Source organism: Myripristis murdjan, chromosome 15 (genome assembly GCF_902150065.1).
Source record: "Myripristis murdjan chromosome 15, fMyrMur1.1, whole genome shotgun sequence".
NCBI classification, from domain to species: domain Eukaryota; kingdom Metazoa; phylum Chordata; class Actinopteri; order Holocentriformes; family Holocentridae; genus Myripristis; species Myripristis murdjan.
This window is the reverse complement of record NC_043994.1, coordinates 3618210-3643825: the sequence shown is the minus strand read 5'-3', so window position 1 is coordinate 3643825 and position 25616 is coordinate 3618210. Positions and strand designations below refer to the sequence as shown.

The following is a 25616-nucleotide window of genomic DNA, read 5'->3' as shown; positions in this document are numbered from 1 at the left end:
CGCCAGTCAGCCATACTTCCACTACGCCCGCTCCGCCTGCGGCAATAGACCTCCATGTCAATTGTGTAAACGTTCATTACGCCTTCACGCAGCGCATTTTAAAGGCGAGGACAGGGGCTCATTTGATTGGTTTAAAGTGAATTGGCTGTGTCAAACCCACTCCATGCCTTCTCTCCTCCCTTGCGCCGGTAGGAGGAACAGCACAGTACTTGTGCCACGGTGCACAGCGTGCCAAAGTTGTAAAATCCACCCGCGCCTCGCCTGGTCTGTGAAACTAGAGCCCCTTGTGTTCTTTTGTTTTGAAATAGTATTTCAGCCCTTTATATTATATCACAGCACAGCACAGCAAAGTACACCACTATATTGCAAAAGAGTTCTACGTACCTTTGGGTCAAGAATACACAACTGAAGACCACTGCTCTAGCTAAGGGGTTGTCGATTAGTCCAGAACTTGTAACACAAGTGCATGTGTAAACGTGTCCATTGGAGAAAAAAACTGTCCTATCTTCATCTATGTCCATAACACGTATTAATATCTTGTCAGGAAGCATGGTGGAATAGCCCATATCTAGAACCACTAGGTTCCTCAAAGAAAGGTTTTTGATCTGTAAGATGAAACTGTGGAACTAAAGCAGACTAAAAGGGAAGAAGAAAAAGAAGAAGAAGACGAGCCTTCTGTGAGGTTCATAACTTGTAGTGACCATCCATAGCTGGACAGTCAGTTTAGCAGAAAGAATTGCTGGAGGCTGTTCATATTTGCTTCAGTGGATTTTAAATTTTGTCATCAAAACCTAGAATGCTTTTTCTTCCAAAACAAAATACAGGTTGAAGAAGGTGAGTTCTGAAAAACAGAAATCTTAGCACAAAGCAAATAACTTAATGAGTCATTGCTATTGATCAATAATCCTATCAAGTCCCACCGATTTTTTATGGTCATTTTGTGCAATGGAACAGCAAAAATCTTATTGGCCCGTTAAATTTAACCCAGTGTTTGAGTCAATATGAACCAGCACTGAATGCCCATCCCGATGGGATGGACTGAATTAACCCTGCATGTGTTCTTTCCTATATATACTCAGCAGCTGAGTCAGAAAATACCAAACCTGGGTTATTTTCATCCAAGCAGTTGTAGGGTATGATGGGTAATGGTGCATGGATTTCCCTTGGCATTTTTGCCATAGCCACTCCTATCTAAAGGACGTAGCAAGGGACCAAAGTAGTCGGGAGGACCTGAGTTCAATGTTCTTGAGCAAGACATTGAACCCTGACAGCTCCAGATCTGACCTCTGATTTCCTTGTGGAGGCAGGCAATAGAAATGAGGATTTCTTTAATGGGGTGCATTAAGTATCATTTATTATTATTATTATTGTCTTTATTTTTATTTTCTACTCTCTGCTTCAACTCTCTGGTCTTTAACCTTGAACCCAGGGATCTGTGGTAATTCCTCAGTGGTGGTGTTTGGTGTTGGTGAGCCATTCTTTACCACACAGCCTCTGACACCCCCATTACCGCACCCATTCCACCTGTTCATGGGGACTACTTGGCATTCTTTTGGACACATATGCATGAATACACACACACGCACACATGCACACACACACAGAGACTGCACACACAAATACATGCCACAAGCCCATGGTCAAGATTACCCACCCCAACACACACACCTCAGAAAAACCCATCTGTCTGGTTTAGCCTTAATGTCTGTTCACAGCATGTGGTTCAGTATCTTCAACTAACTAGAATCCCCCTTTAATTACAAAGGGGTTAAGATGAAAGAAGGCGACAACAGGCCAGGATGAGTGAAGTGAATCCACAGTGGGACACACAGGGATCCCTGTAATTGCATGGGTAAAGGCCAGTTCCACCTATTCCATGGTTCATTAGAATCATGCTGTAATTTATACACTAAGTTGTAACATATTAATACTAATACTAATACTATTACTACTGCATTATACTATCACCACTACTACTATTACCACTACTACTAATAATAATAACAATAACATTAATTGTAATAAAAAGTCCAAAGAGAACGATGACCTGGATAAATGAGAATATCCATAGACACGTAATAAAAAGTTATAATCCGTAATAAGCTCAAGTTTAGGTTTATTTATTTATTAGTGTTACTTTTTACTGCTATTAACATTAGTAGCACCATTACTTCTACTGCTATGAACACTGCTACTACTGATTTTGCTGTTAACCCTATAAGTTATTACTTTAGCTTTTGTTTTGTTTTGTCTGTTTTGTTTGTAATATTGTAGTAGTAGTAGTAGTAATAACAATGTAGTAGGATAATATATAGTACTATTGCTAATTGTAATGTGAAACAAGATCTCCCCTCTTATACCACTGCAGCATCTCCCCCAGACCAAGAGGAGTTTCAGAATACACATGTTGCTGTTCACTAGTCTGTTGTTATGCATTGCCATTATCATTTGTTATAGTGTGTTTAGTGTGACCACTTTGCCAGATGCTGCTGGTGTATGAGTCAAATTACCTGCTATAACCAATAAACTATCATTTTAAAAATGGCTATGTATTCTATAAGAGGTAATAATCAGCTCAAAAGGGCAAAAAACAGGGAAAAATGTATTTTTGCCATTCATTCATTTATTCATTTGTTCATTCATTCATATAACTCTAACACGAATGTTAGGTTACATGTCTTTTTTTTTTTTTTTTTTGCTGTTTGTTCTTTAATTACTTTTCAAATAGAATTAAATCATAAACAAAGAGGTCAAATGCAATACCCCTTCTGGGTAGTTGGTGTGGGTGAAATTTAAGCACAGAGGAATGAAAATTGTAAGTACAGAGCAATGATGTACTTATATGCAAAAGTTTTTTTGTTTTTTTTTCATTATTGTTGTTGTTGTTTCTCTTCATACCCAAATACAGTACCTTCACTGTAAAACTGTACATTTGAAAAGTTGATTTAATATTTCTTAAAATGTCATTTTCTTGGAACAAACAAGTGTGCCAGTGTGCCATTTATTTTAAATGCATGCTTCACATGTCTTGCTCCAAGACTTAACAGGGTACAGATTCTTGAAATAAGACATCACTGAGATGATGTCTTTAAATTCACAGTGATTTACATCTGAATCCAGTGCAATTATCTCACCCTTCATTAAGGCTTGTCTCTTGTTTTTTATCACTCACTAAGGACCAAAAAGGAGATTTACACGCCTTAGCTGTGGCACTATACATATACACTATACTGCACTCTACATTCCCTGTGACTGTGACTGCCCAGGCAATGTAGTCTGTCCTGTTGTGGAATGGAACTTTAAGGTTGGAGTGTATAGGAGATTAGAGGAAGATTATGGATTGTTTATCATTAGAAGTGACAGGCAGTGCCATGAACTGCATATGTGCCTACGTGTGTGTGTATGTGTGTGTGCATGCATGGTTTGAATAGCTGTTGCAGCAGGTGCCCCCTTTTTTATGATGATCATCATATACATGCACGTAAACGCACACACACACAGACACAATGCATGGCAGTTACACACTGACCTTGAACAGTGACACTTGTGACAAGCAACTGCCATATATGATTATGTATGTATGTGTGATTGGACATGGGTGCATGTGTGTACATATCATTCTAACACCCCCCTGGGTCCATCAACACATCTCCACAATGTAAAAGGCACTCATTACTGACATCCCGCTTTCTGCATCTATTAATACACACAGAGATGGACTTTACTCTTAAGCCCCACTGGGGGTTGTACAGGAAGTATGTGTGCCTTAATGTATGTGTATGTGTGTGTGTGTGTGTGTGTGTGTGTGTGTGTGTGTGTGTGTGTGTGTGAGGAGGTGCTTCTGGGGGTCAAGGGGGAGGGTCCAACACCTCCTGCCTCTTCAGTCTCATGCCACAATATGCTTCCCTCATCTAACCTGACCTCATTCTCACACTGTCATGTACCATCAAAACAATCTCTCTCTCTCTCTCTCTTTCTCTCTCTCTCTCTCTCTCTGACTCACTCAGAAACAAGAGTCTCTCTCATATGCACACACATTCTCTTTGATTTCACACACAGTCACCCTCCAAAAAACACACAGCGTGTATAAGACATGATTCTCCAGCATTCCACTCAGTGATCAATTGTATCCAGTGGATACAATTATCTATTTTCATTGTGCCGCATATGGATTCCTCAAGAAAAAAAAAAAATCAATTTGCCCTGGAAATATCAAACTGATGGTCATAAACACTTTCACCGATTCATAGAAGAAAATAACAACTGTAGGTCACAACATTAAATGCACTCGTTCAGACATATTCTCACAAATTTGCACAATGTATTTCTCAGCTCTGAAAATATTTGTTTGCAATAGCCCTTTTTCACAGCAGCCGTTTTGATGTGAATTAGCAGGTAAACACAGGTGTTACTACTGACATTAATTTGGTTCTGTTCCTTCCAAGTGCAGCAGAGACTTTTCCACTGTGCCAGCATGAACACCAGCAGGACCCGGGCTCTGTTAGCCCTAAATGGAAGAGAACCTTTATCAGTGATATTAGTAACACCCATTTTTACTTGCTATTTCAAGTCAAAATGGTTGCTGTGAAAAGGGTCTTTTAGAAAATCTATCACAAATTTGCAGACTGTATTGTAGCCTCAGACACATGCATTTGCTCATTTACTTAGGCTGGAGTACACAGGTGTCCAGAGTTGTCTTATAACACAACAAAAATACACTTATTCTGATTTTCAAGTGATTTAAGTTTCACAAAATGACTGTAAAATACAGTGGGAGTTTGCAAATTGCACTGCATTTTCTTCTTTACATGTGTTTTCACCCAATTCTTATTTCCAGTGCATCAAATATCACAGCTTAGTGATGCTTCTTTGGCATCTGATACTGATACAAAGGGCACCCATAAGAGGCCAAATGCATCCTTTGGTGTCAGTATGAGATGTGGGGGATGGTGACATGGGATACAGAGTGACACAGTCTGTGAAGGGGGGTGACTGGGATGGATGGCAGGTCTGTAAGCCACAGAACCTTCACGCAGATCTTTTGAGTTCGATTCCTGTTTCCATTGAGAACTTTTGTGTGTGCCTAAGACCATGTCTAGTTTACACCTAACCTTAACCAAGTGATTTTTATGCCTAAACCGAGCCTTTCCCTAACCTTGACCGAGTGGTTTTGTCGCTGAAATAACCACATGCCACTGACACGTCATAAAAGCGAGAAAGCCTGATGCGTCTCATCCTGACGCCAAAGGGTGTCTTTGGTGTCTGTATCAGACATGAGCAGAACATGAACAAGCAGCAGTATATGACATGGAATGAGAATGTGTTGGCATTTTATATTTATAATTTATGTTACTTCATGGACTATAGTACACGTTTATGTTACAAATTTGCAAGCCAGTTTACAACTTAAAGGCCCCATGCTGTCCACTTTTCCAGGGTTTTATTTTCACTGTTGATCTCCCTGCAAGGTGTATTTGTGCTTTTGAGTACCTGTGGTCTGCTAAATATAGTTTCACAGCTGCTCTCTCTTGCCTTTCTCCCAGAGCTCTGACAGCACGGTTCGTTTAGCCAATCAGAAGAGAGAATCAGTCCCTCTCCACTGATTGACTGTTTTCTGAGTGACATAACGTCGGGCCAATCACAGGCAAGTAACTGAAACCTACGCTGCTAAACAGTGCTAACCGGTAAACAGGAATTATCATCTTATATAGATCTATTAGATTTTGCTGTTGTACGTTGTTTGAGCCCGACTCTGATCCCGAACCACAGACGGCACGAGACACTGTACCACCTCAAATCCATTTATTACAGGATGTTTCAGAATGGTAAGTTATTTTTGTTAAATATACTGTAACGTTAACAAGCAAATGTCACAGTATGGAGTAACGCTAATCAAAATAACAATAATATCTGGTAAAAGGTAACGTGCTTTTGCAAAAATGAATGTGAAAACTCCACTGACGTAACGACAGTCTTAGTCACTATCCACTCAATAAGATGCAAGGCTACTCTGTATTCAATACTCTACCTACTTGAAAATTTAGCAAACACTGATGGTTCAAAGTAAAGCATTTTTAGTCGTAATGAACATTTGTGTGTGAGCTTGTTGCCTGGGGAGCGGAGGCTGACTGGCTAAATTCGCTACCTTATGAGCTTGTTGCCTGGGGAGCGGAGGCGGGCTGTGGGTGGAGTCACCGTCCTCATGACATCATCAATTAACGGAAGTGCAATCCGTTCATTTTACAGTGAGAGTTTCAAAAAAACAGGCTGTGTGCACTTCTCCATTTGTCACGGGTTTAATGCAAGACCTTCCCTATCACACAAAAACGACAATTGCATTTTTCATGCCATGGGGCCTTTAATTCATCTTACACTTAAAACTCATTTTGGTATATGTGTTTTATTCCCATTCTTTTCTCTTGTCCGCTCTACAGGGAGGTCAGAGGTCACGTTCAGCTGCAGAACAGCAGCCCAGCAGCTGCTTAAAAGGACATTCACCTGTAAAACACATTAACACTGTTAAAACACAAATATGCTGTTTCTAGTTTAGTTTAGTTTCCTTACATTATCTGATAATTTCATTCTAATAACAAAATTCTGTTACTTCACTTTTTGTCTTTTTGTCTAAATGGTTAGATGGTACCTTTTTTGCATTCATTCATTTATGGATGCTAATTGTAATCAGTATGTATGGTAACATTTACTTAAGCCTTCCTCTACGGACACTTAAGCAGGATGGCTGCTTGCTTTTATGTTCAGTTCAGGGGTGGTTTCCTTTCTCATTACACAGCAGGTCACCCTTTTGGTGGGTAGACTGGGACCTAGGATCAGGATTGTCTTTCCACTTGTCATGGCATCTTTTAACATCACAAAGATGCAAACCAGCCAATCGTAGCTTAGTAAATGTTGCGCAAAAAATTTCAGGTCATTTTCTTTCTTTGTTTTTCCCCTCTGTCTTTGTCTTGTTGGGATCAGATGCCTTCCACAAGACAGAGATATGACACTGATCCAGGATTCAAAGGCTTAAGCTGGTGTTGCATTCACAAATGGGGTGAAAATAAAATACTATACATGGTGTCACTACACCAGCGGTGTGTGGGCCATGCTCACTGGTGTCTCCAGCTTTAATGTTCCCTCATATCACTAGAGGCTCTATGGATTTATTTCAAAGACTTACGGGAGCAATGAATTTCACTTTGGGAAACCTGAACAGGAAACCATTTATGTATTGTGGCTACCTGAGGTGAAGCTCTGGCACTTTTCTCTTCCCTGCTTGCCATCACTGTAATAAAAATTGACACAAATATAAACTTCCCTCGCTCTTCTCTACAGTCCCTTTTCAGTTTTTCTCTGAGAATAAACCCCAGATGTGTCATAATCACCCCGCTGATGAACACATTAAAGTGTCAGGGTAATAAATCTATAACAGTCCTGCAATTTTACTCCCCACACCAGAGGCCTCAGTAGATCCCAGTGGTTCCCGATTCTTGGTCAATGAGATAATGTTGCCTGGCAACAAATAACCTATTTGCCAGTAAACTGAGTTTTGGCCAGTGCTGCTTAGCAACAAAATTTATTTCCAAGAAGTAAAAATTGGACCACTGGAGATAAAAAAAAAATGATGTTTGTCACACACTACATGTTCATAATATGATGCCTCTTTTTATCTTTTTATTAAAACCACATGTAAAATCCTGTATGTGGTCATCCAATTTTCATTTATTTATTTTCAAATCAGCTCTGGCCTTGGATAAGAATAATGTTATTTATGATGTTGGGTAAATGAATGTAGTTTAGTTAAAAGTTAAATTGAGTTTAATTGAATTTAATTGACCGCCTTGAAAAAAAAAGACAGATTTTTGAAAATGGGACAACTTCAAATGTAATCCCTTAAACTACAATCTGAACGCCTTCCATCAAATATGTATATACATGGAGGTAAATATGAATTCCTGGAATAGGGGTCCTTTAAAACTGTATAGATCACAAACAGGACACAGATGAAAATGAGCACTTGACTCAAATCCCACAACGGATTTGACGTCAAATCATAGAAAACACAGGCAGTGTTTCGGGAGGATACTTCCTTGTTAAACCATGACAGAACACATGTAAAGTATCATCTACCATTTGGTGGCAAGTGTTATGCCAAGCTCCTTAAATTACCATGAGCACAAACTACTTCACTTCACAAGAAAAAAACATAGGTCTCATGTCATCTTCTGTCTCACCCCATTTTTCCTGCCAATCTTCTCCATGTCTTTTCTGGAAAAAACGGCAATGCCATGAAAAATGTACTTTGAATTTCAGGCCCTGTCAGTTTTGCAACTCTTTTAGATAGATGGATAAAGGACAGATAGGGGGCTCTGCAGCCTGCAGGCGCTTGTCAGAAAGCAAACGGTGTTGTGAATTATGTCCGGGCAGTTTGTCTCTCTGAATGAAGGATTATCTTGATACGATGACACGCTCATAAACAGCGCCGAGGCACCGCAATCGATCACAAAACACAGCCTCTGTGAGCGCCGTGCTCCCAACGAGGATACCGGGTGAGAGGGGGATTTACACAGCTAATAATAGAGTAAACTAGATATATTTCCAGAGGAAGAATTTTGCACGGGGACTATTTATAATTACAGAATCCTATGATGTATCCCCTGGGGTTTAACACTGAACCTGTCTTAGACTACCGACATGGCGCTGACCAGGCTGCTCAGCAACTCAGCATTTCCAGATGAAGATAGAGTCATATACACATGTGAGGGGCAAGAGGGGCTTTCTCTTATCTACTTTATTTCTTTACTTTATTTTCTTAACTTTAGTAGACTGTTGGGTTGTGTGGTTCTATGGGCATTATAATCCACAACACTGGAATTCTATCTCTATTCACTTTCATAGCAAAATGGCTCCCAAAAATAACACTTTTAGCACTTGTAGCACAGCACCATGTGAATAAAGCGGATTATGCCAATACATATAAAACAAGTCCCAGTACCCATTTTTATTCTGCATAATTATGGCATCAGGGGTAATGTGCTTGACTGGGTGAGGAGTTATCTGAGCAATAGGAAACAGTTTGTGAAGTTGGGTGAATATTGTTCTGCATGTTTGGACATTACTTGTGGTGTCCCCCAGGGATCAGTATTGGGCCCCAAATTATTTATATTGTATATCAATGACCTATGCAGAGTATCAAAAACATTAAAATTGGTTTTATTTGCAGATGACACAAATATTTTTGGTTCTGGCAGTAATTTTCATTCTTTACTGCAGGAAATTAATTCAGAATTAAAACATTTCAAAGTATGGTTTGATAGAAATAAATTGTCATTAAATCTGAGTAAAACAAGAATCATAATCTTTGGGAACAGCAGATTGAATACGCAAACACAGATACAGTTGGATGGGGTAGCTATTGAAAAAGTGAATGAAATCAAATTTCTGGGAGTGACAATAGATGAGCAACTCAGCTGGAAATCACATATCAGGCATGTGAAAACCAAAATATCACGTAGCATTGCTGTATTAAATAAAGCAAAACAGGTTCTAAACCACAAAACACTCCGCACTCTCTACTGTTCAATAGTTCTTCCATATTTAACTTACTGCGCAGAGGTTTGGGGCAATAATTATATAAGTACAATACATCCATTAGTCATTCTGCAAAAGAAAGCTATACGTATTATTCATAGGGCAGGATATAGGGATCACACTACTCCATTATTCCTTCAGTCAAAATTACTGAAACTTAAAGATCTTGTTGACTTTCAGTCAGTGCAAATATTATTTAAAGCAAAAAAAAATGTATTACCTGCAAATATTCAAAAACTATTCATTAGAAGGGAGGGGGGACATAACTTAAGGGGACAGTTTAATTTCAAAACACCAAGCATACGCACAACTAGAAGGAGCTTTTGTGTTCCTGTTTGTGGAGTAAAACTATGGAACAGTTTGAGTGTGGATTTGAAAGAATGTCCAAACATCAATCAATTTAAAAGGAAGTATAAAGAGATGATTTACAATAGATACATGAATGATGGTGTTTGATGTGACTACAGGTTTATTGTGTATTTAATTATTTATTTTTATTTTTATTAGTTTTATTTTCCTTAAAAAAATAACTTCCTTGTTTTTTTCATTGATTTATATATTAATTGGTTATTTCACCTTCTCTTTTTTTTTATTTATTTATTTATTTATTTATTTTTTATGTGTTTGTGTATGTGGATACCGGTGTATATATGTCTATATGTACATATGTACGTGTCTATATGTATGTGTAGGTGTATATATGTGTGTATATGTGTGTATGCATGTGTATATGTGTGTATGTATGTGTATGTATATATGCTTATGTGTGTGTATGTGTATGTATGTATGTATGTGTGTATGTATATATATATATATATATATATATATATATGTGTGTGTGTGTGTGTGTGTATATATGTGTGTGTGTGTGTGTATATGTATATGTATGTGTGTGTGTATATGTATGTATATGTGTATGCATATGTATATATATGTATGAATGTGTAAATATGTGTATAAATAACTGATTATGTATAACTCCATGATAAGGATGAAAAATATTAGGATTATTATGATTAGATTATTGTGACAGTAAATAATTGATATAATTTCTGGCCATGGTTTATAACAAGTTATTTGCATATAAAGATAAATATGATTGGTAATAAGGATACAATAGCAGAACTAGTCCAAATAATGAATTAAGGTATGCTTCAGGTGGATAAGGAAGCCTAATATGTATTAATATGTAATTGACTTATGGACGAGGGGTGGGACTAGATAAGTTTTACTTCTTCCCACTCCCTTCCGGATAGGTAAAATTAAATTATTATGTGTTGTTTCATTTTTATGCTTATTTATGTTATGTTTGTCCATTATTGTGTGATTACTTTTCTTTTCTTTTTATTTGTTTATTTGTTTTGCTTACTCGGAATAAAGAACTACTACTACTACTACTACTACTATAATTACACTTATTTGTGAAATTTGAATGAGGTTGTTTTATCTTGCTGCGAGGTTACTATGCAGACACAACCTGCCGGATCTACTTTCCAGTGTATATAGGAAATCAACAAGAATAGAGCTGTTTACTTTCCACAAAAAAAATGGGTACCGGCATTTGTTGTTTTTTACATTGGCATAATTTGCTTTTCTTCACATTCGTTTATGAAGTAAAAGTGTTATATTGGGAGCTGTTTTGCAATGGAAGTGAATGGAGGGACACAGATACGGATTAGCAATGGAGCACAGAGCAGCTAATGAGGATATTTCACCACCATGTGGACTCACATCACAACCAGGAAACTAGACAACCCAACAATGTGCCAAAGATCAATTTTGCTTTAAGGTGCTGAAATGCAAGAATTATTTATTTATTTATTTGTCTCCATCTTTAGGTCAAAGTGTTTATCGCTCTGGTGTCTGTGTGCACACTTGCCAAACTTCACCTGTCAATCAAACAATGTGGGCGGTACTGTCACATCTTCATCGTTGGATTTTCTGCCGATGCAGTCTGAGTTTCTTTTGGTCATGCTTTTCCAAACAAAGGGGAAATGTGAAACACAATGTCTGTCTTGGTGCAGAGGTGCAGAGAGCAGCCAGTCACCGAGTGTTCAGAACAGCAAATATAAAACCTCTCCTGAACTGTATATAGGCTGAATCACCACTGAATCACTACTGGGTTACAGAAATCAGTGATAGAGAGTAGAAAAGTGTGAATTTGCAGCAGATTATGACTTTAGTCTTTCTAGCCTTGCATCAGGACTCGCTGACAGGACACATGGCTTTTACAGGGATCAAACATTTCTTTAGGAGTCTTCCTCGCCACTCTCACCACAGCATCTCCCAAGACACCTGCTGGAGTGGAATAAAATTAGAACAACAAAATTAGAGGACTGTGGTTGCACTGTGCAGCTTCTGTGCATTTATGTGTGCAACAGTAAGAAGCTGAAGCACTGGGGGGGACAGAAGAGAGCATGAATGCTAAGTTAGAAACCCTGTAGCCATATAGGCTGTTGGGTTCAGATGATTTGACAATAGGGCGGCAGCAATGTGTGTTTACCAGAATGTGTAACAAGTGATTGGATCAACCATCCGTCTATCATTAGCAAAGTGTCCAATCAGACAAAAGAACCATAGGACACAGAGCACCAAACTAAACAAACAGCAGCGACTGTTCATGGTCAAAGTGAGTGAGCATATTGGTTTTTGCTTGTTAGCATGTTGGTGCACAATTCTTGCCATTTTGTAAGTACATAGGCTAGATGTCCTGTTGTTTCTGTTTTCCAATAGAGCTGTAACATTAACACCCACTTTTTTGGCAGCCAGGTTGTGAAAGTAAATTTATTTATTTCTCCCATAGACCTTTTACAAAAAAAAAAAAAAAAAAAGAAAGAAAGAAAGAAAGGAAGAAAGTCCCAGCTTGAATGGCACCAGTTCCCTACAGGATGGATCGTGACATTACTTAAATTGAAAGATTTCAAAGAAACTGAAAACTGTTGAAAACTGTTATATCGTATTTTAAGAGCGAGAAAAACTATACATCCCTAACCCTCGTCCCTGCTGATATTCCTGTTCTCATCCCTAAAAAACACTTAATATCTGACAATGATATCATACGAGCAACAACAAATGAAAAACGTCTCTTTCTAGACTGCCAGACACACTCAACACCGTAATGGCTCTATGATTGGTTGTTTAAAGAATTGCGGGCCATTTAGTTCCTCTGCATTAGTCAGCCTTGTAAAAATGAAGTTGAAAATAGAGTAAATCATGGCTTCTGGAGTAGCATTTAAGTAAGTGGACCTCCAATGGTTAATATTTTATGGCTAATTACCACATTCACTATGGCAAATATGAATGGGAGATTTACTTAGGGAACCCTGCAGCCTCTCGCCTGGAGTTTCTCAAAGGATGCTGTTTGGTCCAGCCAATGACACTTCAGATGGTTTCAGATGGTTTCATGAGTCAAATGCAAACAAACTTGCATAATCAGGATTTATAAAACTGTAGTGCATGAATAAAGGTTTTTTAGAATGTGGATTTCATGCCAAGTAAGAGAGGATGTGGCCTGACCATGAAACCATGAAATAAAACAATGACCACAACAAAAAAAAAAAAAAGACCAGCTGTGGCTCACTGCTGCACCACGTTAGGTTGCTCATCTGTGTTTGCCTATATAGTCTATGTATCCATTTATATCAATAAATGGTGTTAAAAACTATCTATATGTATTGATATTTATCAATAGAGCAGTATTTTCAAATCTTTATTGTGGGACTAAGCTGCATGTGCAAAGTTGAAATAAGAGCTGAAGTTAGAACAGCAAAATGATATGATGAGAAGAAGGAGACGTACTTTGAGAGGGATTGATAGGCTGTGAGAGGAAACACATTCACAGCAGGTGGTAATATACTGACACCATGAGAACTTGATGCAGCCTGATTCAATCTCATGAAATGAGATCATCATCTATAAACACAGGAAACCACACATACCAGACACACACACACACACACACACACACACACACACACACATCTGAACTGCTTCATTTCCATTCATTAAATTAAATTAGATTAAATTAGATTAGATTAAATCTGTCTCAAAGCCCAGCTACCTACTACTGTACAGTGAACTGACAACACACACACACACACACACACACACACACACACACACACGCACGCACACACACACACACACACATACACACACAGACACACACACACACACGGCATGCACACACACATCTTAAGTGGTTTATTTGCATACATTAAACTGAATATTATTTAAATAGCCTAGAGGTACTAAAAATGTTCAACATGATTTAAGGATACAAAAAATCTCCATCACACAGCCCAGCTAAATCAAATAAACTGCACACACACACACACACACACACACACACACACACACACACAGCAACCTGAATGGCCCTTTAACTGTATATTTCTCAAACTTTCCTGCTGTCTGCCTTTACCAACTATTGATGAGGCGGCTGCCAGCAAAGCAGCTCACGTTCCCAGTGCTAATTCACAAGGTCACGATTCAAAATAGTTCCCTTTCATGAGCCCCTCGGTTCTGGGCAGCAGGGTGGTCAGAGGGTTAAGGCTGCAAGTTCAGTTCCTCACAAGCTGCCCTTACTGTTGGAGGGCACTTGAGCAAGACACTGAACCCTTACTTGCTCTACATAACGGCGTCAGCTAAATGTAAACGTACTGTAATTCCGAAGGACAGCATCCAAAATAGTTCCCATTTGTATTTGTCTATTTAAGTCACAAGGTCAGCGTTCAAAATAGCTCCCGGCTATGAATTCACTTTCAGAGGAATTGACGGGTGAGGAATGGACACGGCTGAGGCGTGAGAGCTGACAGCAACTTTTTGATCTGAAAAGACCAAAGACAAAAGCCAACCACACTTTGTTCATTTATTTGTATCTTGGTTTTCTTTCTCCTTTCTTCCTCACCGTCTTGTCATCTTTTTTTTTTTTTTTTTTAATCATGATTATTATGTTATTATGTCATGCTGTCTCTGATTCTTGCCTGGCTTACCCATTATTGTCTCTTTTGTTGTTTTACTGAAAAAAAAGAAGAACAAGAATTTATCATCCTTACTTATGTATAATTCTTAAAATGATATATTTAAACATCAAATAAGTGATGCTGGATTGAGGTTAGTTTTCTTGGGTTCCTATCACAAGCATTGAAATATAGGTGCTGTATAACAGTTTTTGTGATTACTCATCATTATTACCGCTACACAACTTTCTCACTGCTGTGCTCGTCTTTCCCATAGATCTTTGCTCATACACTGTGCTGCTGCTGAACGTGACACATTCACTTGCTGGCCTGGCGTCGCTGAGCAGTGAGCTCATTCTGCTTGTGACGGTCACATATAGTCAGACGTCTGTGTTTCAGGTAGCCCTGAGATGTGTAATATGCAGTATGGCCTCAATTTACCAGCAGGCAGGGGCCATCTGACATGATGTCAGCCTTTAACGGGTGTCAGTCAACAGTCAAGCATCCCGCCGACCTCTGACCTTGATCTCTGATTGGCTCTGGAGGAACTGACAGGACATTTGGACGCATGACTATTTATTTCCCGACCACCATGAACCTGTCTCCTCACAGTGACATCATTGCATTCTGTGGCCACATGCCCAGTGTGACTAGACACCAGCAAAGATTGTCTATATTTAAGAAGTTGAATCACTCAGCGGGTTGGGGAGATGAAATAGTCCACCTTCTGCTCCAGTAGGCATTCACCTGCCACTGTTTTTCTCAAAAATCAAAAACAAATGTAAATTTTAGCCATAGATGTTTACATCACCTGACAACCGTTTTGACATTCAGTAGAGCTGAATATGAAGCAGCCTGCACCAACACTAAAAACCTGTCACTGTGAAACATGTTTTGTTTGTTTGTTTGTTTGTTTTAATCTAAAACTACACCACATTCCTTAATAAGTTCTCAATTTTAAATATGAACCTAATAATTTCATGTAATTTAAGACAATGCAACTTTTTAGGTGCATTTTATAGCAGTCTACTGTTCCCTCCTTAATCCATGCATAAAAACACATAATTTTTACTGGGTCCAATTAAGAATGTGTTAATGAGGAATTCTGTCTCCTATGACCTGTCATTGGTGAACCCAGCATCTAAATGTATTTCTGATGTCAGTTCAAAACATTTGCCAAAGCTGTCCTTATATGAATTTTGACTTTACCATAATATTTTGCTGTGAAAATGTTGTGCTAGTTTTGGTTTACACTGGACTAAGTGACCTCCTGCATGTTGGCATTGGAAATACATTCTTCAATTATTCTTTTTTTTACTTTCTAACCCATACATAGTGAATGACATTGTTCCACTGTTTGATGGAGCAGCAGTGGGATAATCTGTGTTCAATTGTCTTAAACTACGTTATTCATAATTAGTGAACCTGTGAGGTAGTTTGCTCGCCTGTCACAAGTCTGTTTCCATCGCCTGTGCCTCTTGTGTTTTTGGCGTTCCTAAGAATTAAGCCATGTGCAGAAACAGCTGAATAGAAGCATCAGTCCACTTTGTTATGCTAGGCTTTTCAGGCATGGGGAGCTGTTAGCTATCAGATGTCAACATCTGTCTCTTTAATTCCCATAAAACTATGTGTTTTGGGGTTGTTTCCTGTAGTCAGTTCACATTACGTTCTCACTCTTGACAAACTGCACTGTAGTTTGGTCATTAGAGTCCAGGGAGTTACATTTCCATGCATCTCAGTGTGGTTATTATGAGACACCAGGTCTCACCCCAGAATTTGAATAAACCTTTGAAAATGTGTGTACTCTAATTAACCTAAAGACATTTCCAGGTCACACAAAGCTCTCACTGACACCAAGCCTAAAAAGAGGCTCTCTAGCCTAACAAATTGGATTCATGTGAGTAGAGATACAGGCAGGAGTGGCACCTCTTACCTCGTCTGTCTAGTATGTGAGACAGCGAACCCAACTGTCCAAACCAGGCAGCGGTGACGGCTGGTATGGCAGGGTACTGGGGAGGGGGGGTGGGTGATGCTGGTAGCACTGACCATGCCACATGAGCAGCAAGGCGGTAATCTGATCTGACTTGAGTGACATGACGCCTATTTTTTTCTATAGAGGTCCCCGAGGTCTATATAAGAGACGGAGGCTCATGCATGCAGAGCAGACAGACACACACACACAGACAGACACTGACCATCACAGAAGGCAATTCAACCTCTGGACTTAACCGTCTGCTTCCAGTTATCCACTGCTAGACTGCATCCTATCAAAGAGAAGAATGGGACTGCACAGCGTTGAGGAACTGGTAAGCTCCACTGATGCAAAGGGCAAGGTTTATCATATCACCAGAGAGGAAGCTGTAGGATTTCTAAGTCCCATGCTACTAGAAAGGGTTGATGATGCTTTGACTGAGTTTTCGGATTGCTTTTGCCCTCTTAACCTTGTTCTCCTAACTTTTCTGAAATGCCATATCACAGTCTAAATGTGATGAGCCGACTGAATCACTCACTTAAGACACAGGAGAGAGGTTGCTCTCCAGCCTCATTATGCTGCTAAAGTTTGTAATAGGCTGACAATGAGTTGGAGCATGGGTCTGTTTACATTCCTCTGTTAGCAGCATGGCTTGGCTCTACAGTAGCCATACACTGGCTGAAGTGCTTGTATTTACAAGGCACTGTGCTTTTGACTCATCATTGGTGCTGGTGATCTTGAAAGTGAAGCTTGCTCTACTGTACATGTTGTACATACATGGTCATGATTGTAGAGTCTCCATTCAGGTATTTATCCTGCAACTATCCCACATTAGTCTTGCAGACATTTCTTTTCTGGACCCTAGAACCAAACGCATACTGTGACACAAATCATTGATAGCTGATATTTGAATCATTTCAATTTGAGATTAATTAAATAAATATATACTTTTGCTTTTCATATGTCATTACCTGTTCTAAATTAATGTAATCATGCAAAATTACAACTTGGGGTGTAGTATAACCCTGAGATTAATGCATATGTGTGAAAATAGCTGTGACACCGCATGCATTTTTATAATTTCTCAAGAAACAGCTCAGAAGGCTTTAACCTGATAAGGCTAAGACTACTGACTGTATTCACACAGAGATGGATGATCAGATTTTTGTTACATATTTTTTACACAAATCTGGACATAAATGCACCAAGATGGGACTCAGATTTGTTTTTCTTTCTGTGCAGCAGAATCCAATGGGATCATCACATTTGTTTAACAAAGTTAAAAATCAGATTTTTTTTCTGTATGTTTTTTAAAACCAAGCTGAGAGGTTTAAACTTCATCTCTCCTCCTTTTCAGGTGACTGGGAAGAGGTCTGAGGGCAAGGAGGCAGAAGACTTCCCAGGGGGCGTGTACGAGGCAGCTGTCAATCAAGAGAAACAGGATGACCGCAGGTCCCACAGGGAGATGGGTGCAGCTCTGTCAGAGGAGGGCGACAGCGGCAGCGAGCAGGAGGAAGTCAGTGTGGCTGCGCTGAATGTAAGATGATAGTGGCAGTATTTCCAGCACAGCACCAAGGGTAGTAGTCGTAACAATCATAACTGAAATGAATGGCATGTCCAGAAAGAAGTATTTTTACAGCAGCTCCCCTCCAACTGAAACTGATACATTTTAAATGACAATGCAGAGAGCTCAGGGATTAAAACCAACCAATCTAATCCAGTTAATTTGCAAAATCAAAGACAGAAAGATTAAAAGGATTTTTAAAAACATGTGAAAGATTACACATGTGTGACATTAGCATAGATATTGTTTTCATTTAGTTCAAATGAAAAATGAAAAAAACATTGCTACCCTATGAACTTGGTGTTTTAGTCCACTCTGCCACCTAGAGGCATTTGCTGGTTATGACATAAATTTATATATTAAGGCAGTCCCAGAGATTAATGATAAGTCTACACATCAATATATTAAATAAATAAATAAATAAATACAGGCTCCACTGCTTTGTCCAATAAAGGTCCCATATTTTTCAGTTTCCAAGATTTTCTTTTTAAAGTGAGAGCAAATCCTGGTGGTCTGACTGGAAGAATTGCAGTAATTCTTTAGTGATGGGAGCCACTCAGGACCAAGCCTAGAAAAAAAGTGCATTTTGAGGATTAGTGACAACTCAAACAAAATCTAATTTCATCAGTGTTTAAGCTAAGCATCATCCATAACATACATGCTCACAGAGTTAAATCTGAACAGGGCCCCTTTAAAGCCCCACACGTCCCCATTCACAAATAGAATCACCTTTAATCTACAGGCTCATTATAGACATGCAGACAGATGGCATAATGACGCCTTCCATACTGTGTAGTGCAGGAAAACGCACAGCAAGATGTGCAACCAAACAGTTTTCAAAATCACATCAGCTAAATAAGAGTGTCATATGAAGAGCTTCCATGTCATGAAGCCAGTGCATGTGAACAGCCTGCAGAAAGTTCCCAGATCAGAGAAAAAGTCTGCATATAACACCACAAAACTGACACACATGATGATACTTTGATACAATGATGAAATTCAGATTCTTTGGTCCACTAAAATTAATATAGCAGACTTTGAAATTTAACTTCAGTATTTAACACTGCAAAAACGCAAAATCTTACCAGGATTATTTGTCTTATTTCAAGTCAAAAATGTCTTATTTCTAGTCAAAATATCTCATTACACTTAAAATAAGACACGATGACCTCAGAAGTAAATTGTTTTTAGACAATTTTCACTTGTTTTAAGTGAAAATTCACTTGAAACAAGTGAAAATTTGCTTGTTTCATTGGCAAAATTTGCCAGTGGAAAAAGTGAAAATTCACTTGAAATAAGTGAAAATTAGCTAGAAACAAGAAACAAATTTTGCCAATGAAACAAGCAAATTTTCACTTGTTTCAAGTGAATTTTCACTTGAAACAAGAGACAATTGTCTACAACAAGTTACTTCTGAGGTCATCATGTCTTATTTTAAGTGTAATGAGATATTTTGACTAGTAATAAGACATTTTTGAGTTGAAATAAGACAAATAATCTTGGTAAGATTTTGAGTTTTTGCAGTGAATTCAGTCATGTATATACTGCTAAAGAAGCCTAAGCAGTTTAGATCACCTCTTTTTTTAATCTAGTTGCTTTAGAGACCTCCCTTGTGGATCAGATCTTACTGTTTTCCTGTGTACCGCGGACTCACTTTACGTTTGCTCTCCTCCCAGACGGACAAAAGTGGCAGACTGCGACTGGACACGGTGGACGACCTGTTCAACATTCTCCAGCTAAGGAAGAAGAGGAAGGAGAGGAAGGCCCCCATCCGCAAGAAGCAGGCTGAGCCAGAGATCATTGTAAGCTGCTTGTCTTCTCTGTGCTTGAGATGATTAAACTAGTATGAAATGTTTTGTTTTTCATTCCTTGCACCTTTTTCGCTCTCTTGCTCCTTTCGCCTGAGATTAGAGGATGACTCACTGTAGATGAGTCAACAGCAGGAAAACCGCAAATCACAACAGAGAAAGAGACAGAATTTTTGACACCAAAGGCCATAGAGCGTTATAACTATGTAGATAATACAGTGTGTTCCTACAGTTATTTAAATTACTCACTTAGGAGAGATGCTTAAAGTAATAGTTCAGCACAAACTGAAAATGTTGTCATTATCTACTCACCACCATGTCAGAACAAGCTCCATTGCAGTTTGAGGTAGATATAGCAGCTCCAGCTCAGCTTTTTAAGAATGGTAGCCGGGGGGAAGTCCACCTGAATGGCAGGAGGCTAATGCTGCTGGACACTGGTGCTGGGCTGGATACTGAAACTGGGGGCTATAAAAGGAGGTGTCCGGGACAAGTAGGAGACATAATGAGGAAAATATGGGCTTTCATTTGACACCTCAGTGGAGATTTGATTGACACCGGGCTGAGCAGATGATTACACCCTTTTCAGTTTTGCCGTAAGCGATCCCTTTAAAATAAAAGAGCCTCATCTCTGTTTGTAACAATGTATTTATCTGTCTTCCCTCTACAGCCTGAGACAGTGGATGAGAAGTTATTTCTTACAGCTGTCATTGAGAACAAAATGGCCGTGGTGGAGAAATATCTGTCTGACGGTGGAAACCCCAATGTCTTTGACGATGTGAGTGGAACAGTCATGGCCATTGGTCTTTGATGGGTAGACATTTGGCAAAATGCAAAAAGCAGGAAACAGCAGAAACAAAAAGCATGCAAGTTGTCAACATAATGTGTGGATTTTGATCCAAAGTGCACATATGTAGCAACCCCATCTTCTAAAAAAAAAAAAATGACATTCCCATACAACTATTCTGTATTCTCAGTTACATTTCAAGGGAGTGTATTTTGTCACAGACTACATTTGCTTGTGACACATCAGAAATATGTTTCTAATAAAAAAAAATCTTGTATACTTTGTCGGGCACCATTTCTCAGGAGTTTGTAAGTTACATTAGCTTTAGCCACTTTTGTAAGCTTTAGCCAACAAAACTACCTGGTTAAGGTTAGGAAAGGTTTTGTTGTAATGGTGAATATTGGGAAAAGGTCATGGTTCAGTTTAGGTAACTACTATTACTAACAAGCAAACATAAACCATGACAAAATACTTTTCCCTCCAAACATAAGTGAGGATGCAGTTCAGTTGTATGGCAGTGTCATTTTTAGGAGACGGGGCTGATATTTAGCCAAACTGCAGAGCAAAAAAAAAGAGCAGTTGTTTGGTATTTTGCACATATCTCTATTCATTTTTCACACTTTCAATTAAACAAATTGAATTTATAATGATAATACAGTGTATGCATACAGCTGGCCATTAAAAGTGCACAATACAAGGCTGATTAAAGTGAGGACTTTTTAGACTCAACTGACAAAAAAAATGTGGAATACTCATGTAATTTGGTTGCTGAGTCTACATGGTTCTCACTGAAGGACTGACTCAATGATAAATTACACACCTATACCGTTCCTCAGTTGAGTCTAAAGGGTTCTCACTTTGATGGACTGGAAATTTAGCATAGTACACCTTTAAAAGCAAATTTCAGTGTGTTTTACTTTTATTTTTTTCCAATAAAGAAGCTGTCCACTTTGTTAAATATATCATCATTGTCACTTACACATCATTTCCAGTTCAAGAGAACAGCGCTACACAAAGCTTCCTTCAAGGGCAACGTGGACATTATGAAGAGGCTGTTGGAGGCTGGGGCCAACATCGAAGACAAGGATAAGGTTAGCAGTCTTTAACTCTTCCACTCCCAGGATCGAGTCTCCAAGAGTTAAGAGTTTTCTGTTCTTTTTTGGCAAATCTCTCTTTTTTTTTTTTTTTTGTAACAGTTCATGAGCATTTTTGCTTGTTTTTTCTTTAAATTTTTTAGATAATGTTATGATCCTTTTTTTGTCATTTGTACTGTCATTTTAAAAGCAGCATATGCAGTTTCAAAGATCAGTTATGTTATGATGAGGTACAGAATGACGAATGCCACTCAGTCTTCAAAAGAATGTCACTTAGAAATGCCTCAGGAGTTCAGGACAAATCTTTTACTCCATCATAACCCAAAATACAAGAGCATTTTCACGCCATTATTGATGTTTTTGTGTTTTTTATATCAAAACATTAGAAGCAAGATGGGTATTTAATATTAATATTCAAAGCGATGTGCCCTCCCGTTTTAAAACTGCCTTTAAATACACTATGGTTTTGAAGAAAATCAAGTGAATCCACTCAGGTTGCAAACCCCTCTCACTTTACTTTAGTTTTCATTTTGCACACTCTGTCTTTCTGTCATACTGTCATCCTAACAGCAGTGTGTGTTTGTCTGTGTGTGTTTCAGCTGGAAGCCACAGCAGTCCACTGGGCCTGCAGAGGAGGCAGCCTGCCAGCCCTGGAGCTCCTTCTCAACGAGGGAGCCAAGTTCACCTCCAGAGACAAGGTAGGGCCACATGCTCACCTCCAGCTCTCGACATTCTCTGTGTGACGGGAAGGTGCAGTTTCGTATGTATACAGAAAACATACAGCTCGGATTGGATTGTTATCCAAAAACAAAACTGCTCAAACTGACTGCACATTAGCAGATTTTCACTTACTTGTTCCCTGTTCTGCCCTTTTCTCACCTCTGCTCACTTTCCTCCATGCTCTCCTCTCCTTATTTCCTCTCATCCCAGCTGCGCAGCACTCCTCTCCATGTGGCAGTGAGGACGGGCCACTGTGACTGTGCAGAGCATCTCATCCACTGTGGAGCAGACGTCAACGCCAAAGACAGAGTAAGGAATTGCTTACCAGTCACACAGTAAAAAAACACAGGGAGGTCTGTAGCATCAAAAAAGCAAGCTCTTGACAGCAGCACAATGAAACAAACACTTAATTTTGTGCCTCTGATTTCAACCATGGCTTGGTGAAGCACCACAAACCCAAGTTTTGGACTATTTGTTTTGTACAAGCTGCTCTTTGCGTCCTTAATGACAAAAGCTCATTTCTGGTGTACATATACTGTGCTGTGTTTCATTCAAACCGCTCAGGGTTTTGTAAAAGTTTTTTTCTTTTTTTTCTTTTCTTTTCTTTTTTTTTTTTTTTTTACTCAAATTGAGTGAATCAACATGTTGAGTGAATATACCTTGCAGCCTGATCCGTGGCAAGCAGTGCATGCAGCAGTGCAAAGAGTAATACCCAGGGGCCTTCTCGCGTCCTTGCAAAATGTGCTGTCCAAATTGTGTGATGCTAACACATGCTGCTGTGGCATGTGTTTTAGTTAGGAGCAGTAAATAAACAACTAGGAAAAAGACTGATCCCAGTGACCAATGTCACAGCCTGCCATGTGTTTCAGCTGGTTAGAAGAGAAGCCTTCTAAGAAGCTGTCAAATATTGTCACTGACATTCAGAAATACTGACATGCCTGCCATTATCTGGTAAAATGACGGAACATTACCTGTCACTCTTACCCTATTTGACGCATCCTCAAACTGGCCTCTCAATATATTCTTAGATGGCAACGGGCAATGTATGAACATAGACACGACTCTCTTGAAGTCTCTTGTAACTATCTGGAGTTACAAACTAGTAGCTTTGCCTCCCTCTTGTGGACAAATGGTTTATAACCCCCTGACAGGATCAGGATGTACAGGGCCTTTCTACCAGTCAGAAACAGGCCTCTGACTGATTTGGGGCTGCTGAACCCACAAGTGAAGAAGCCGTCACAGCTCTGGTGCACTGTCTTTGTTTCCATCGTGCTGAATGCATTTTCCCGCCTTTTCTTAAGGATGGAGACACGCCCATGCATGATGCTGTGAGAATAAACCGATTCAAGATGATCAAGCTGTTGATGATGTATGGAGCCAGTCTCACCACCAAGAACTGTGTAAGTACAGTGTCTCAGAACACACCATGGCTGAGCAATAGATTAGTGCGATTTGACATGAGGCATGACTAATTAAAAAAAAAAAAAAAAAAAAAAAAAAAAAAACACAAAATTTAATTCCAGGAAGTGGACTGCCAACTCTCTCTCTGAAAATATGTACGATTAACAATGGGAATATACTGAATTGTTTACGCTAACATGGAGAGGTTAGGTTAGGACATGAGCAGAGACAGTTCAAATCTTAGAAAACCATAATATTTCCCTCTTAATGACATGATACATGGGAATCTCATATATTACAAATAGATAATATAAATAGATTGCAACCATCTCCCATATCTTTTTTCTCTCTTTGTTCATTTTAACGTACCTTGTGACCACCAATAATAGCAAATAATAGTAAGGAATGATTAAAGGACCATACAAGTGATTTTTCATGTCTTGCATAATCTGCTAATCTTTTCCTAAGCAGTTGTATTTTAGAACTCTATAATTTTTCCTTCCTCTTCTCCAGCCATTAGTTTCTATTCATTTCACTACGATATAAAAATGAACTTTAAGAGACTTCAAACTTTCCTCACAACAGTATTCCATCACCGTAATAAAGTTGTCCACATTAGTTTTCTGAAAAGCAGCGGCACTGTTGTGTTGTGATGACTTGAAATTGGGAAGACTAAAATGCTCCCTCCGCTGGGAAAAATAATCCTTGTGGAAACATTTACTTTACACAGTCAAAATTCATTTCTGGGGTTTATGAATGTTGACAAGTTTGTTAACCACAGAAACAGAACATTATAAAGTGGGTGTTTCAACCAAAAAGTTCAGATGTGAAAATTGATGTATCCCAACATGATTTGCAAAATGGTTTTCAGCAATGTAAAATGTAAGTAAATTCTATTAAACAGGCCAAACATTCAAAATGACTGATAAGGTTCTTTAAAGGACAAAATGACAGGACACCAAAAGTTTTCAACAACAAGTATTCCTCTGGCTGCAGAATACTCAAGTCGCATCAATAATCGAGAACTAGTAAATGAAGACTTACTGTCAAACAGAACAAAAAATTGTTTAGAACTATTTTAATATTCAAAGTCAGCATGGAACATTTTCAGAAAAGTGTTAATACAGGGGAAATAATGCCAATTGTACACATTTATCATGTGCTTGTTTTGTTGTTTTGGTTTTTTTCTTCTGTGTAGGATGGAAAAACGCCGATGGAGAGCCTCTATTCCTGGCAGAGCGGAGCCAAGAACATCCTCTGTAACTTCAGTGAGGAGAAGAAGAAGTAGAGCACAACAGAATTCAGTGAAAAGGAGGATTCCACATAGGGTCAGGAGGATCTGCTGGCTTATTAGGAAAAATCCCTCATAGCCAAATATTTTCTTTGGAGAGATGTGGTGTGAGTAACAAAACAGTTTGGCGAGGTGCTGGGTACAAAAGTAGATATGGACAAAAACGAAACCAGTGGGAGAATCCTGTATTTTTCCCAATCCTGCCTGGGTTGCCTGGCAATATGTGATATTTCCATGCTGAGCTTTGTCAAGCACAAGGCTTTTTAAGGAAGCGTTACTGAGCGTGCATGCTCTTTTTTAGCAATGCCTTACTACATGTTTATACAGTTTCATGTGTTGACATATGAATACTTTTTTTTTCCCTTGGTAAACTACTGTTGGACGCAGAGCAGCTCCCTTGGAGCACCTGGACGTTCAAGGGCACCTTGATAGA

At 38.9% G+C, this 25616-nt stretch overlaps 1 protein-coding gene across 1 annotated transcript; it reads left to right on the top strand.

Annotated features, from left to right (window-relative positions):
- Nucleotides 1-16828: 16828 nt before the first annotated feature.
- Nucleotides 16829-25293, top strand: ankrd1a (ankyrin repeat domain 1a (cardiac muscle)). The gene is made up of 9 exons (XM_030070907.1): nucleotides 16829-16855; nucleotides 17879-18058; nucleotides 19762-19887; nucleotides 20561-20668; nucleotides 21670-21768; nucleotides 22371-22469; nucleotides 22702-22800; nucleotides 23793-23891; nucleotides 25091-25293. Exons 1-9 carry the CDS (start codon nucleotides 16829-16831, stop codon nucleotides 25178-25180), a joined length of 927 nt encoding a protein of 308 aa, XP_029926767.1. The 3' UTR covers nucleotides 25181-25293.
- The last annotated feature ends 323 nt before the right edge of the window (nucleotides 25294-25616 follow it).

Bases quoted from the DNA above. Each gene is read 5' to 3' on its own strand.
- ankrd1a (XM_030070907.1), top strand. From the start codon at position 16,829: ATGGGACTGCACAGCGTTGAGGAACTG. The intron at 16,856-17,878 runs GTAAGCTCCACT...CCTCCTTTTCAG, and splicing joins TGCACAGCGTTGAGGAACTG to GTGACTGGGAAGAGGTCTGA. The intron at 18,059-19,761 runs GTAAGATGATAG...CTCTCCTCCCAG, and splicing joins TCAGTGTGGCTGCGCTGAAT to ACGGACAAAAGTGGCAGACT.